The 15297-nt window shown below is 55.6% G+C and overlaps 3 protein-coding genes across 4 annotated transcripts; 1 reads left to right on the forward strand and 2 right to left on the reverse strand.

The window, feature by feature from the left end:
* The first annotated feature begins 1561 nt into the window (after positions 1-1561).
* cldni (claudin i) lies at positions 1562-4648 on the forward strand. The gene is made up of 3 exons (XM_088437283.1): positions 1562-1729; positions 3051-3183; positions 3669-4648. The coding sequence occupies exons 2-3, from the start codon at positions 3052-3054 to the stop codon at positions 4170-4172; spliced, it is 636 nt and encodes a 211-aa protein (XP_088293409.1). The 5' UTR covers positions 1562-1729; position 3051; the 3' UTR covers positions 4173-4648.
* Positions 4583-9529, reverse strand: coro1a (coronin, actin binding protein, 1A). Of its 2 annotated transcripts, XM_088437273.1 has the most exons (11): positions 9420-9529; positions 8710-8916; positions 8160-8282; positions 7962-8091; positions 6878-7059; positions 6678-6797; positions 6465-6569; positions 5702-5847; positions 5341-5398; positions 5045-5260; positions 4583-4859 (listed from the first exon to the last, which is right to left on the reverse strand). In XM_088437273.1, exons 2-11 carry the CDS (start codon positions 8905-8907, stop codon positions 4767-4769), a joined length of 1371 nt encoding a protein of 456 aa, XP_088293399.1. In that variant the 5' UTR covers positions 8908-8916; positions 9420-9529; the 3' UTR covers positions 4583-4766. The 2 variants fall into 2 exon arrangements, with proteins under 2 accessions (XP_088293399.1, XP_088293401.1); XM_088437275.1 differs by lacking the exon at positions 5702-5847.
* Positions 9530-10138: 609 nt separating this feature from the next.
* On the reverse strand, positions 10139-14909 carry paqr4a (progestin and adipoQ receptor family member IVa). Its single transcript, XM_088437282.1, has 3 exons — positions 13433-14909; positions 12669-12887; positions 10139-12403 (listed from the first exon to the last, which is right to left on the reverse strand). Exons 1-3 carry the CDS (start codon positions 13704-13706, stop codon positions 11970-11972), a joined length of 927 nt encoding a protein of 308 aa, XP_088293408.1. The 5' UTR covers positions 13707-14909; the 3' UTR covers positions 10139-11969.
* Between the last annotated feature and the right edge of the window lie 388 nt (positions 14910-15297).

The raw sequence follows: 15297 nt of genomic DNA on the forward strand, positions 1-15297 counted from the left end.
CTCCGGTCGGCTGTCTTTCGTCGGAGAGGGCCGGAAACCAATTCGCTTACCTCACGCACTTCTCAATACGCCATTGGCCGGAGTCGTTGACGCACTGGAAATTGATTGGCGGCGGCGCGCGTCGATCTGAGGAACGCTCCCCGCCCCTGGGAGTGACGTCAAAGTCGTCAATCGAGTGGCGCTCGATGTGGAACTCGAAGGGCGCCATCTTGCGTGTACGAACCAACTTGTACAATCATCAAAATCGCTTTAGACTTCAAAGTTGACACTTGCGGCGTAGACTGACGCGAGGCGACGTAAAAAGCCAATCGTGACAGCGTTTCGGCGTTTTAAGGGGTGAGGCATTGTGGCGTCATCGGCGGAGGACTTGTCCTTTTTGAATCAATGACGCACCGGCAATTTTCATTTTTTTTTTCATTTATCGCAATGATCGCACTTTACACGCTTTGTCTCAAACATACTAGAATAGCTTGTGGACGCATCCAAATCTAAATGTGTGTGTGTGTTTATATATGAATGAATGCAAACCAAACTTTGCATGTTAGGTGAACAGAAGGTTTTGCTACATTGATCATTTTCATTCACTCTTGAATTATTTTATTTTTGGGGTGGTACTCAGAACCAATTGGCATTCGGAATTTGCGGTCTTAATATTTAGTGTGTATCTATGGACGTCTCTGAGAAAAATGTCTCAAATAAATACATTGTGAGTGTGAGCCCTTGATTGGATGTCACGAGCGGGCGCGTGTCTAATTTCCCCACTTGGCCTGCACTCAACGATGACATCACGACCTTCCATGTATCATCAGTTTCGACAGTGGGCGGCGGCCGGGTGTGTGCGCGCGCGTGAGCGTGACATACCGTATGCACAAAAGGAGCAAGTGAATCGAGAGCATCATGGGAGCAAAATGCTTTCCGCTAGCTTGTTGACATGACAAAAGACGCATTGATCGAAGGAGAAAGTGTGACAGATTTTGACATTCAAGCTTGAAAACACTCCGAGGATTTTTTTTTCAACTTTTACTTTTGGTTTAGTGCCACGAGAATGTATTTGCCCTCTGACGTGACCGAAAGATGATTTTGAAGGATGCTCATTTTTCTTCATTTAGGAAATGACAGCAGAAACATGCTTATTATAAGAAGGAACTTCCACTTAAGCGTTGCTTGAAGCATTTACAACATTTCCTACTCTGTTACATTCAATTATGGATTACAGTCATGCTGACTTCAATCTGCGGTACATCTAGGAAACTTAAACCTAGTGAAACACGCTAGAAAATATTTCTTGGATTTGTCAGTATATCAAGACCCTTAAATTTGCCACCAATGATTTACAAGCTGCATAGTTTTTTAATTCATATCCACGAGTTGTCTACAAGTGTGATATTGAAATAGATGTATGACGAAAAGAAACATTTGAGAGAGAAAAATCTGCAAAAAAACACAGAAACAGGATGCGGGCAAAAAAGCTTTTCACAGCAACCGTATGTGCGGGGGGATACAAAGAGAAGACGAAGAAGAAGAAGAAGAAGAAGAGGAAAGGACGAGTCCCGACCGGTCGGCCAGTGCGGGGTGGGCACGGCCCCGCCCTGCACGTCGCATTCCTGCTCCTGCTCAAATACTGCATCTTGTCCCGGCATCTCTTCACAAGCTCTACTCCACGCCGACGGCGAGACAAAGAAAAAGCCCACAAAGACATCTGTCCAGACCAATCGGGCCTACCGCTGAGGTAAGGGCACTTCTTTTCCCGCAAATGGATTTGACGCCGATCCCGCTTCAAATTGCACGCTCGAAAGATCCATTTCAACTTGCGACTTTGTCTGTTCGGCTCGCTGCGGCTCATGAAAATGACAAAACAACTTGCTAAACATCACGTAATATTCCAGATGATGAGCAAGATTCAAAATTGAAAGTCGGACCGCAGATAAAAAACAAGAAACAAGAAATAACTCTGACAAAAAAGCGTTCAAAGAAGAAATCAAATGACTCCATTACAGGGGAATTGAACCCTTGTGCCTTATTTAGTCCAATCCTAAGTACGTTTGTACTGTAACGGGATGACAATGTCAAAAAAACACTCAAAAGAAAACTAAAAGGAGAAATAACTCTGGGGAACGGCTGTTTGGCCCTCGTGCGGCTTTTTTGTCCAATTCTTTGATCTTTTCGTCAAAGGCGTTGCACAATAAATGGAAAGCGTTGAAAGACGACGACAGGGAGCTGAAATTTCAACCAGGTGTCGATAACATGTCAAAAAACAAAAAAGAATGACCAAAAAAAAAAAAAAAAATCATTTTTTGCTACCGATCCCCCCTTTGAACTTTTTTTTTTCTGGTCTCTGATTTCAAGTCCAGGCAATCGTATTGTTCTTAAAAACGTCGTTCATTTCAGTCATAAAGGTCTGCGGATAGAAACTATAACCGCACAACAAAAATGAGGTTGTTCCATCCCTTCCCTTGGTTAAAATACTGCCAGAATCCTGTGCAAAAAAATGAGCCAAAAACTGTCAAAACCCTCAACAAAAGTGAAAACCAATAAAAGGAACATCAAACACATACGTTTCCGTTGAAAGAAAAATGAATACAAAAAAGAGAAGTTGGACAGAAAAAACAGACGAGTAAAGTATGGAAACCAAGAGAAGAAAAGGTGCTTTTCAAGAAAAAAAAAAGGTCGATTGAAGTTTAGCACAAACGAGGCAAATAGAAATCTGCCGCCTTTCCTTTTGTGTTTTTTTCCCCTTTGTGAACCAAACGAGGAGTAGAATGTGCAAATGTGGCGAGTTTGCGTTCTGGCTTCTAGGGAGCGGTCGTGTGCCTGCGTGAGCGGGCCTGTTGAGACAGGCGCTCGTTTTCCAAGGCAGCCCAAAGCTACGCGCCATTTTGTCTTGGTCTGAGCGCGCGGGGCAACACCCTTGGCATTCCGCGGGCCATTTTGAAAGGCCGCAAAAAATAGCAAATAATACAGTATAGTTTTAAATGTCCCGCTTTGTTGTTAATGCTGAACGTCAGTGGACTGACTGACCGTGCGCTGACCTTTGACCTTTGTTTTTCCAGAATGGGATCGGTGGGCATTCAGATCGTGTGCGTGGCCCTGGGGGTCCTGGGCCTGATCGGGGCCATCGTGTGCTGCGCCGTCCCCCGCTGGAAGGTGTCGTCCTTCACGGGCTCCAACATCGTCACGGCGCAGGTACGAGCGCGCGCGCGCCCCCTCCGATAACCTTACAAAATGCCCAAATTTAAGACGTACTTTTAAAGCGGCCCCCCCTGCTACGAACGGTAACTTGCAGAGGTGGTTTACCTTCAAAGAGGCGGGCAGACCAAACTAACGTCCGAGGACGTCCTCGTTCTCGCATAGGAATGCGACTAAAAGGAAGAGGGTCGTGGAAAAGTACGCGCGCTCGCAGGCTAAATGTTACAAAAAAAATGTTTGAAATCCCACAACGCCACAAGGTGTCTAGAATCGCAAAGTATCTAGAACCGGAAGTTTAGCCGCCGAAAGTCAGCAACGCGAGAAGACGACGAGGATCCCGGCCGGGAAGTTTGAGCGCGGGGAACGAAGGGGGACCCGGGAGGCCTCCGCTCCTCCCCCTCAGCTCCCGGCGCGGGGGGAGGCGGAGGTCCCTGACGGCGGCGCAGGTCCCTGACGGCGGCGCTGGCGGGTTTTGTCGGCAGAGCCACCAGGAGGGCCTGTGGAAGTCGTGCGCCGTGCAGAGCACGGGCCAGCAGCAGTGCAAGAACTACGACTCGCTGCTGGTCCTGGCCTCCGACCTGCAGGCGGCCCGCGCCATGACCATCATCAGCTGCATGCTGGCCGGCCTCAGCCTCCTGGTGGTCTTCTGCGGCGCCGACTTCACCACCTGCGTGGACAACGAGGACGCCAAGCCCAAGATCAGCCTGGCGGCCGGCGCGGGCCTGCTCCTGGCCGGCCTGGTCCTGCTCATCCCCGTCAGCTGGTCGGCCCACAACGTGGTGCGCGACTTCAACGACCCCCTGCTGGCCGGCTCGCAGAAGCGCGAGCTGGGGGCCTGCATCTACGTGGGCTGGGGGGCCGGGGTCCTGCTCCTGCTGGCCGGGGGGCTCCTCTGCTGCTTCAGCAGGCCCAAGTCGGGCGGCTCCGGCGGCACCGCCAAGTACTACAGCAACAGCGCCTCGGCGCCCAGCAAGAACTACGTGTGAGCCCGCCCCGCCTCCGCCCCCGCCTCCGCTCCGCCCCGCCCCGCTGTAAATTGTCGCCCGAAGAGCCGTGCTCCGGCCGCCGCGGCGTAGCCAACGCTGCCGCGTTAGCGTTCCAACTCGTCGAAAGGGCAAAACGGAAGTCGAATCCGTACTGAGGTCGCCGCGGCGTACCGACTGCCGGCGTTTGTTCCCTTCTCGTTCTAAACTGTGGCGGGCCGCCGTCTGCCTCCGCTCTTTTTTCTTTGTTCGCTTGTTAGTCTTTTGTTGGCAGTTTGAATAACGCCGCTTGAAGTTTTGTTAGCATTGTTAGCGAGCGATTAAATGTCTTTTTCAAGCAATTGTTGTGTATTCAGAAAAAAAAACGCACAATTGTTGTGTATTCAGAAAAAAAATGCTTTGGAAAACACCCAAAGGCTTGGAAAATATCGATTTTATTTGAAACTAATAGCATATATTAAAAAAAGGGGGACCGACAATCTGAGCTTGGAGTGACTTTTTTGTTTCTACGGGTAGATGTCGACATCTATTCTCATTCATTATTTTGGTTTCTTTCTCTTTTCTTTTGAATGTAAAAATCAAATGAAAAATGCGTGTTTAACGCTTTCCCTCCAGCAAGCCCACGCGATCGCTAAGTTCCTCCAGGGACGCTTTCAGGGCCTTCAACTCCCGCCTCAGAGCGCACACGTCCTGAAAAGAAGCAGAAAATCAACGTTTGCGAGCTCGGCCGAAAAGTTCACGCAACAAGTGCGGCCGCGTCAAGCTTACGGCCCGCCGGATGATTTCGGGCAGTATAAAAATGAGCCGATTTACGACGCTCATACTTTGACTGATGGCGACGTTGTACTGGCTAATAACTAAAAGGCCCTCCTCACCCCCGCGGCGCCGTCCGCTTGAGCGGCGCCGGCCGAGTTGGTCTTGAGGAGGCTCTTGTGAACTTTGAACTCTTTGGCCTTGGTGGCGGCCGCCAAGTCGCCCTTGAGCGAGATGAGCACGGGCGGCGCGTCTTTGCCCGCGAACCATTCGTCGGCCTCCGCCGAAGGTTCCGGCCCGACCGTGTCGGGGTACAGGTCCTCCTGGAACAGGTCCGACTGCGCGGCGGCAAAGAAAATCAACGCGCGCCTGCCATACGCGGCCATTTTTTTTTTTCAGAGCGCTTCGATGGCGTCACCTTCCTGGGCACCGTCATGACGACGGGCTCGCACTTCCTCTCGTGGAGTTTGTAGAACCTGCGGACGACAAACGGCGCCGTTGACTGCCATGCTAACATCCCGGAACATGTTTATTTCTAACCCTAACCCATGAAAAATACTTACAAAAGAATATCAAATTGAGAGTAAAGCCCGACATAAGAAAAAACAGGCTTTGTTCGAAAAGGAGCGGGAAAAGGTCAAAATACCGCGTTCTTATATACCATACGGAATATGTAAATGAAGGTCCAGCGTACGAGAGCGAGTCGGTGGGCCGAGCGCCGGGGGTCCGCGAATGCATTCGCCAACGATTTTGTAGGGCGGGCGGGGCGACGGGGCTACCTGGCGATCTCGCACTTGTTGACCTCCAGGCCCCTCTTGGGCATGTAGCCCATTCCCTTCTGGCTCTCCTTGCTGCCGTACATGGACAGGTAGTGGACGTAGGGCGCCTCCTCCGTCACCTCGAAGTAGCGGATGCTGCAGTCGCCCTGCGGGGGGGGCCTCGCCGCTCACCTTTTTGTCGCCGGCGCCGCCGCGTTTGCGCCCGGGCCCGTTCGCGCGCGGCGTCCGGGAGCGACGTCGGCGGTCCTCGAGGACTTTCGTTTGGACGGCTTTGCCCGCGTCTCGCAACTACCGTAAAGTGAGGTTCTTTTAGACGAAAGCAGTCATTTGCCGCTCTTTTTTTTTTGCGTCGCGGCACGATGTCAATGTCAATTGAGGATTTTCGTACGGGGAGAAGTGTACGTTTTGGAGCCATCTCGCGGGTTTGGCTTTCGGCCGGCCGTCACCCGAAAATCGCAAGGCACCTGTTTTTTCACTTGTCACGCGACCTCCGCAAGCCCGACCGCGATTGGCGGCGACCAATCGCCGCGGCCTGCGACAAAATGGCCGACTCGGGTGCCTTTCGCCACTCGATTTGCCTTTTTCAAACGCGGCATGAATCCGGGTACATTGTTTTGATTAGAGGGGCTCGTTTAGAAAAGAAAAGACAAGACTTCTCCTTTAAGAAAAGAAGTGGTGCGAAAATGGGGCGAGCGCATTGGACTGGGTTAGAGGCCCGGGCGCAAAGCAAATCCGTTTGGTCAAGAAGGGAGCGGCGGGCGACCTTGCCGCACAGGTAGACCACGCCGGTGTCGGGATCGTAGAAGGGCATGAGGACGCCGCTGCTGGTGTCCAGCTCCTGCAGAGTCAGCGGGGAAGCAAAGTTCTCCTACGACAAAAAAGAAAAGAAAAAGGGTGCGTTTAAAAGAGCGGGAGAGCTCCGGAGCCATCGTCGTCATGGGGGGGGGGGGGGGGGGGGGGGGGGGGGGGCACTCACCGGGTCCCACAGCGCCACCTGCCTCTCGGTCCTGCGGCTGAAGCCGGTGGTGAGGATCCTCCTGTCCGACACCCACACGGCCCGGACGGGCCTGAAGCCCTCGTGAGGTTTCTCCTTCTCCTGCCGGCCGGCAAAAGCGGGACCTCGAGCAGAAGCGGGACCGCCGCGCGGTCGGTCGGGCGGACGGCGGGCGTACGTACGGCGAGGACGGCGCCCTTGCGCGGGTCCAGCACCCGCAGGATTTTGTCCTTGCAGGAGGTCAGGATCTTGGAGCCGTCGCGGTTCCAGCAGGCGCTGTAGATCAGGTCCGGGTGGACCTGGTCCATCCTGACGACCGCCTCCCCGCGGGCCACGTTCCACAGGATCAGCACGTTGTCGCAGCCTGAGTGAGCGCGGTGGAGGGGGGGGGCGTCCAATGCTTTCCCATATGTATTTGTGCAACCTCGATTGTTTGTTGGCGGTTTGGCGCTGAATCGGATCCACGCGTGGCTCTGGAGCCATGCATGGATTGAAAAGTGGAGGTGCGCTGCCCCCTGCAGCCGGCAGAGGGTGCTTTTTTTCTTTCTATTTTTAAACTATTTATTTATATGATCTATTTCTACATAAAAGGGTATTCGTGTTATCGTGGCTGTAATAAATCTTGTCAGTGCGCAGTGTGTCCAGGTCTGGGGGCCAGATCTGGCCCGCCACAGGATCTTATGCGGCCTGCCAAAGCAAATTACGCGCATCAACTTTTCTTTAGAATTGTCTTTGCCGTGAATGTTGAGACAGTGATTACGATTTAAACGAACGGTTTGTCCTAACCTCTAACTTCAAAACTCGGGTCCTCCCCCCAAGCGCCGGTCCGCACGGGATTGAGTTAATCTTTTAACGGTTGATACATTTGCGCTTTGTTTGGCTGGATCTTTGTTTGTTGGCGCCGCCCCCGGCCGCTGTCGATATGACGATATTTCGTAGCGAGGAGGGACGGCGTGGCTTCACTTGAGAGCGGTCACCGTCGTCCGTCTCTGTGAAATGTGCCCCACGAGTGTGTGTAAGTTGTGCTTTCTTTGCAAGACCGTTGTCATTTCTGATATAAGCAGTTTGTTTGTTGATCCAACAAGTCGTGACCGTGGATAACACGCTAGCTAGGGTTAGCTCTTCTCTTCAGCACGTCATATATGCGGAGCTGCCTCGCAAAACACTGCACGGTGCGTCGCGTTTAGCGTGTTTCTGGGAAGGACACGCTTTGAACGCCAATGCGTGGCGTTCAAAGAGCGGTCGGGGACGGGCGGCGCCGCTGACCTGCGGTCAGGAGGACGTTGTGGGCGGTGGGGTGCCAGCTGAGGATGCCCACGCGCTTGGAGTGGCCCTCCAGCTTGACCAGCGGCTCGGTGAGCGGCGAGCTCAGCCCGCCGTCCGGGATCTCCCAGATCTGCGGCGGGAGGGCGGACGGTCAGGCGGCGCGCGCCGAGACGGCCGACCGGCGGGGGGCGCGCTCACCATGACGCTGCAGTCCTCCGAGCCGCTGGCGATGATGTTGTCGTTGTGGGGGCAAAACTCGATGTCCAGCACGGGGCCCGTGTGCCCGCACACCGTCGGGTAGGACATGTCGATGCGCCCCGTCTAAGCGCGGTCATGAGGACACCGGAAAAAAAACAAAAAAAAGAGTCTTTTTTGATCGCCTTCGGGATTCCTTTACGGGCGCCAGAGCGAGGAACCCTCCAGCAGAACGCAAGGAGGATTCGAGCATTTTTCAAGAGGCGGCCGGGGAATCGTTCACGCCGCACGTTTGCAATTTGGACCTTAACGGAGAGAGGGGAACTATAAGGTGATCTTATTCACCACCTATTTTTCAGGAGTTAAGGTTTGGACACGGCGCCGGGCTGGACGAGGCGCTCGCCGCAGCGCTCGTCAGCGAAGGAAGCGCGCGGGAAAAGCGGGGCCGCATCCGGCGCGGACTGAACTCCAAATATGGGCAAAAGCGCTTGCCGAGACAGCTTCCTCATTCGCCGGAAAGTTTCGAGACCTTTGAAAAGGTTGGCGCTCTGACCTTGGCGAGGGGCAGCACCATGAAGGCGCCGCCGCCGCTGGCGTCCACGATCATGGCCAGGAACTTGGGGTTGACGGAGCAGAAGTTGCTGTCCCAGGTCATCTGGGACACGCGGATGTCCTCGTAGCAGTTGTCCGCCTTGGCCGCCTGGCCGAAGACGTGGCGGAACTTGCTGCTCCGCACCACCTGCCGGGACATGGCGCCCACCTGCGGCGCGCCAGCCGTTTTCAAACCCCCGAACGAGTTCGTCTTTATTCTTCTCGAAGCGAGTGACGAGGCCATTTATGAGCGAGGCGAAAGAGGAAGCGGCTGTTGCCTTTCACGACAACTTCCGCTTCTTTTTTGTCTGCCTGCCGGTGTGCGGGTAAAAATAAAATTGAATGCACGCGCGGGGGGAAAAAGACGTGCAAAAATTCAGCTTGTTTGTAACGAGGGCTGAGGCGTCCCCCTAACCCGAAGATTGGTTTGCCGCTTTTCTTTTTTTTTTCAAAACCAACTTGACAACAAGGCAAACTTTTTGGCCTCCAGGTTGTCTCAGTCAGTCGCACGCAAAGGCGTCACTCAAAAGCGAGTGCAAGCGTTGGCACCAAAGCCAGCCAGCGGCCCCCGAACGTTCACCGTCGCTCCAATATTTGCCCGGCGCGCTCAAGTGCGCCGAAATTCCAAATGACGGGTGCGTGCACGTGGTGATGACGACGACGAAGGCCTACCTGCTGGTCGCTGGAGATGGCGAGGGGGCGAGGGCGAGGTCGCTGCTGCTCGGCGTCGGCCGCCGGAATGAGCGAGGAGAGGAAGAAGGTTGAAGAAGGCCGCCAACAACAAAAAAGAGGTAGGAAGTGTGACAGGAAGTAGGCGGGGATGGCGACGCAACCGCGCTGTCAAAATCCAAAACTCAACAAGATCATGCAAAAAGTTGAAGACCTTGACGTTACCTTGAGCGCAGCGAGGCCGCGGCCTTGCGTTTTCTTGCCGCCGCCTCCGACGGGCCCGATGCCTTCAAGGCGCCGGAGAAGAGCAAGTCGAAAGTAGCCCTGGGAGCCGCTTCGGCCGGGACCACGTAGTTCAACTCAAATATGGCGACTCAAACTGATTCTTCGTGACAGATTTTGCTTTTGAATTTAAGAGCAAACCGATTGGAAGATGCTTCTACATGACGGGAGCAGCAGATTGGTCTTTTTATCTTAAAAACACCCACCTTAATGACAGCAGTACATTTTGGAATCTGTTTTTTTTCATCGTTTCCAAAAGACTAAAAACTCTCCATCCTTGTCGTGAAACCTTTGGATTCTGACTCCAAACTAGATCGGGATGTAGATTCTTGATTGAAACGTTTGTCTCTTGGACTTTGAACGGTCGTTCAAAGGACCGACTAGAGGCGGAAGCCCGAGCGGCTTCTTCCGCGCGGCTGGAACAAACGGCACGGCAAACCTTTACAAATATAGACTTGAGTTTATTGCACAATCCAGAATCCGGAGAGAAGCGCAAAAGGGCGCCACGCGCTGGTCCGCGGGGTCCTTCCCGAATGTTCCCCGCGACTTTTGTCGGGCGGCGCCGCCGTCCGGAGGTTCCGCTTCCCGCCCGGGGCCGCTACCGTTACGGCACCCCGAGAGGCGGGGAAACGGGGTCCGGCCCGCGTCCGTCTCCCCCCGTCGGTGACCGATGCATAGATTGACTGGCCTTTTCCCTCCAAAAGTATCGACGTCGGAACTACGGGCGCCATGCGCGGTATACGTATACGTTAGGTCTCCGCACCGGGAGCCCTCGGGAGAGCAAAAGAAACTGACGCCGACTTTCCAGACGCTCGTGCGTTGGCCACAAATCAAATCCTAGCGTGTGAGCGTAGGCGCGCTGGGAGACAGCTGACTTTTTTTTTTTTTTTGCGAGTGCATACATCATTTCCAAACCAAAAGTGCAGCGAGGTGAGTCCAGTGGAACAATGCGCATAAAAAAAGCATTCATTGAAATCATGCAGCAATTTTCTTACCTTCCCCCCCAACAAAACACGGGATCCGTTCCCTCGCCCGAGCCGCCTTCCGAGACTTGGCGGTCTCCGAACCGCGGCCCCGACATATTCGGGCGGCCGAGAAATACATCGTGAGGCCCAATTGCAACCTTTCAAATCACAGGCGGCGTTGGAAGCGCGGGCCGGGGAACGAGAAGTCGCCCGCACCTTTTCCGCTTTTCTCAGCCCATTCACACGCCGAGATTGGAAGCCGGCTCGGCGGGAGCCTGAAAACCAGCCCGATGCTTTCAATCGGGTGCGGTGACGAGAGAAGAGCGGAAATGGCGCGGGGACCGGAGTTCGACCCTTTTTTCGGCATCAAAGCTTCGGACGGCCCCAACTTTCCACGCTCGTAAAAACGACCTTTACCGAGAGGTCGGAGGAGAGCAAATTTCCCAAAAGGTAAGGCTGGGGCCGCCAGACCCAAGCGCCAACCTTCAAATTTAGAACCGGTTTCGAGTTCCGTCGAGCCCGACTCCCGCGGATGTCGCAAGATGGCGGCGAATCGTCTCCGATGACATCGCGCTCTCCGATGGTGTGGAAGTCCAGTCCCGGAGGGCCGCCGCCCCGCATGTTTTTCAACCTTCTCCCTCCGACGCACCTCATCGGAAGGATCGGGACGCTTTCAAGCTCCCGCAGAGCGCATCACGAAGCCGATCGTTCCAACGGGGTGCGTCGGTCCGAGAGAACCCCAAAACACGCGGGACAGTCGGACGCCCGCGCCTCCAATTCAACAACTCTGAAAGCCGGGCGGCGCAGGATGGGAGCAAAACGTCATTTGGTTGACATGGATTCTTCACGTCATAATGCCACAAGACGGCGGCAAAGCACTACTTTAAAACCAATGAAAACGTTTGTCTGGTCGATGGCGGCGGTTCAAATCCGATGAACAAAAAATTGCACGAAACGAAGCTCTTCAACTCACTTTAAGATAGCTGCCGCAAGGTGGTGTCAAAGCACTACTTTTATCCGAGAGAAGCTCCAGACTTCCACTTTGTTCCCGAACGCCGAGGCGGCGGCCGAGCGCCATTTCCATCAAACTCCTCCAGTCACTCCAACGCGGCGGGTCGACGCCGAGATGGCGGCGACTCCACGCCTTCTTCTTTGGCCTGAGCGCAAAAAGACGCGGCACTTTTCCTCGGCGCCGCTGGTGCCGCAAGTTGGAGAGAGCGTCTGTTCGGGGGGGGGGGGGGGGATTTTTCGCCCCCTCTCCTTTGGTCATCGGCGGGGAGGGCCCCGGGGGTCAAAGGGCGAGCGCTCAGTCGGAGGGGCAGCGGTAGGTGTCGATCCAGCGCAGGTCGTCCAGGACGCCCCAGTGCAGGTAGAGGATGGAGCCCACCACCAGCACGTGCATGATCTGGTGGCTGTTGCACCAGTAGTCGAAGAGTCCCGGGCGGAAGCGCTCGGGCACGCGGGCGATGTTGATGACGCCGCCCAGCAGGGCCAGCGCGTCCATGGTGAGGAAGTGGCGCAGCGAGGTGGGGCTGCCGCCGCCCAGGCCCGCCCCGCGCAGCAGGAAGACCGACAGGCGGAAGAGCGCCTGCCAGGCGAAGGAGCGCAGGCGCCGCACGCTGCTGCGCGCCGTCACCGCGCAGTAGATGCCGTAGGCCGACAGCAGGATGTAGAGCGACAGCGCCGCCGTCCGCGTCCGCGGGTAGCACAGCAGCGTGCTGTACAGGATCGGCAGCGCCCCTGTCGAGCCGCGACCGGCGTCAGGTTTCGCCATTTTCGTTTAAACCGCTTTGGGGAATCTTAACAGGGTTTCGGCACCTACTCGCAAACCCAATTTCATGCTGAAGACGGCATTGTTCTTTTCCAATTGAGAGCAAATTAGTTCAAACGTGCATTTGCAGGTTCGTTGGTTAGATTTCTTTTTCTTTTACGCTGAAACTCCGCCCGACGAATCCGACGCGCGGTCGGAATTAGTCCCGAGCGGGACCTCGGGTCGGCTACGTACCGAGCGTGTTGATCATGCAGATGCCGCAGACGTCCAGCTTGAGGAGGGTGTGGTAGACGGGCTCGCCGCCCTGGTGGTTCATGAAGAGGTGGTAGAGCACGGAGCCCAGCTGCGGCGACAGGCAGGCCAGGAAGTGCACCACGGCCAACCAGGGCACGCTCAGCTGCGACCACGGCATGTTCAGCGGCAGCAGCACCAGGAAGCACACCAGCGGGATGCCTGAGGCCAAAAAGCCAAAGTTACGCCCTCGCCCGCCAAGCCCTTTCTAAGGTCCTCCTCCCCTTCCCAGAAGAAGCATTTTCTGATCGCTAGCCCTTCTTCCTGCTTCGGGCAGCGGAAGCGAGCCCGCGATCACACCCAAGGGCAGATTGGTACGTCCAACTCACCTGCCACGTGAATGCGGCAGGTTTTTGGAATGCGGGAGGAGACCGTAAAAATAAACAAACACGCAGGCTAGGGGGGATCACGCAAACCCCGCGCGGGAAGGTTAGAGCGAGCCGGAATCCAACTTGGAACCGAACTGTGGCGTGGAAGCGTTGTCCAATACCGTAGAAATAAACACGCAGGCTAGGGGAGATCACGCAAACCCCGCGCAGGAATGTTAGAGCGAGCCGGAATCCAACTTGGAACTGAACTGCGACGTGGAAGCGCCGTCCAATAAAAAGTCCGATGTATCGATAGCTTCCCCGCTCGCATATCTACTAATCCATCATACGTATGCGACGGTAGCTTGGGCCAGGAACTCGCTACACCGGGAGCCGTACCGTGCGTGTAGATGTTGCCCAGCTCGTTGTGCAGGTAGAAGAGGCTCCGGATGCAGTCCTGCGCCGACGAGACGGGCCGGTAGCCGGTCAGAACGTACTTGTTGAACTGCAGGTGCGGGGGCGAGCTGGCCCAGTCCAGCAGCCGCGGCCCGTTGAGGAAGGCCAGGGCCACGAGCGCCGACAGCAGCACGCCGCCCAGCAGCCACGCCGCCGACTGCGCGCCCATGTACACGTTGAGCACCAGCACGGCCGCCACCACCTTGTGGGACACCATTTCCGAAGCGGACCCCCGACTCGCGCCGCCGCCGCCGCCGGCCCCGCCGCCGCCGCCGCCGCCGCCGGGCTCATCCGCCCGGCCGGGGCGCCCGCATCGCCGCCTCCGAGGGGGAAGGGGGGTCGGGGAGGTGGGGGTTGGGGTTGGGGGGCAAAGACAGCAGCGGGCGCGGCGGCCCAAGGACGCGAGGCGGCGCCTCAGCGACGCTCGCTCGCCTCTCGGCTCGCTAGCATCCCGGCCGCGGATGCTGCCGCTGCCGGCGCGGGTCCATGCGGCTCCGGGGGCTCGGGGACCTCGCCTCCCGCCCCGCTCACGGCGTCCGCATCCCGGCCGCGCGGAGGCGCTGGGAAACGTCCGGGAAAGGCGGGCGATTCTCGGAAGCGGTGATTGCCGCTAGCGACGTCGGGCTTCCGCCGCCTCGTCGCGATCGACCGACCGTCCGTCCGTCCGTCCGTCGCCGGCCTTCCGCGGGACCGCCGCTCGTCCTTTCGCCGGTTTTTCTTTCCTTTTTTCGGAGGCTGGGGACTCCCCGAAAAGGCGGCCTCGGATCAGCTGCAACGCCTCGGCACACGAGACGCAAGCCAGCGACGTACTTCCGCCCCGTATTTCAAAACAAAAGCCATCCCGTTGCGGTTTCTCGCCTTTATTTAACATCGTCAGCGTACCCTGATCCCACAACGGCGACTCGAAAACGTTCTAAATATCACGGAAGCAGTAAAGTTATAAACTGCGAACGCGAGCGAGTACGCCGCCAAAAAGGGCGTCAAACGCATTACTTTGAAAGCCTCGCTTCACGTATTCCGCCCTGTCGTGGCCTGCCGCGGGCACCTTGACTTTTGTTTGACATCGCCTCGCTGAAAAGAGCCATTGTGGTTTCCCTTTCGTCACACGCGCGCGCGTCAATCGGCAAAGACGCCACAAAAGACATCGGAAGCGTGCAAAACAGGTCGGCCTCGAAGCAAACTGGCTATGAAGGCACGTCGTCCTTACGCTGCGCGTTCGTCACCTACATCCAATTCTTCTTGTGGAACCAGTTTGGAAAGTCATTTAGCCACTGCATTCGCACTACATTTATGATGGCATAGGTGTCAGACTGCAGTCCCGGAGAGCCGGTATCCTGCGTGTTTTTCAAGCTTCTCTCTCAAACACGCCGGGTTCAAATGATCAGGATCATTTCCAAGCTCCTGCAGAGTTTGGCGAGAAGCTGGTCGTTTGAACAGGGCGCGCTGGGGAGAGAACGGCAAAGCATGCGGGATACCGGCCCTAATCATGAAGGATTTCAAGTTTTTCGTTCATTGAAAAAAAAATCACCTAATTTTCTACTTCACGTTTTCCACAGAGCGGCTTGATTTATTTATTTATTACAGTTTTCAAATCCGTAGGATAAAAAACGACAACATGGTCCTCACATGTTTCTATTCTACCGTAAACGGCCCTGGCCTAATGGAAGAGCGACGCTGAGGCGGTGAGCGAATCGCTCACTCGTCCTCTCACCTCTGCTGGCTGGTGACACATGTTGACACGTTTGTTTGCGTGACAATGCAGAAGGTGTTATCCAAGTTACCCACGGTTGGGTGCAAAAACTGCGGCC

This window comes from Hippichthys cyanospilos, chromosome 16 (assembly GCF_059441005.1).
Source record: "Hippichthys cyanospilos isolate Australia breed blue-spotted pipefish chromosome 16, RoL_Hcya_1.0, whole genome shotgun sequence".
NCBI lineage: Eukaryota > Metazoa > Chordata > Actinopteri > Syngnathiformes > Syngnathidae > Hippichthys > Hippichthys cyanospilos.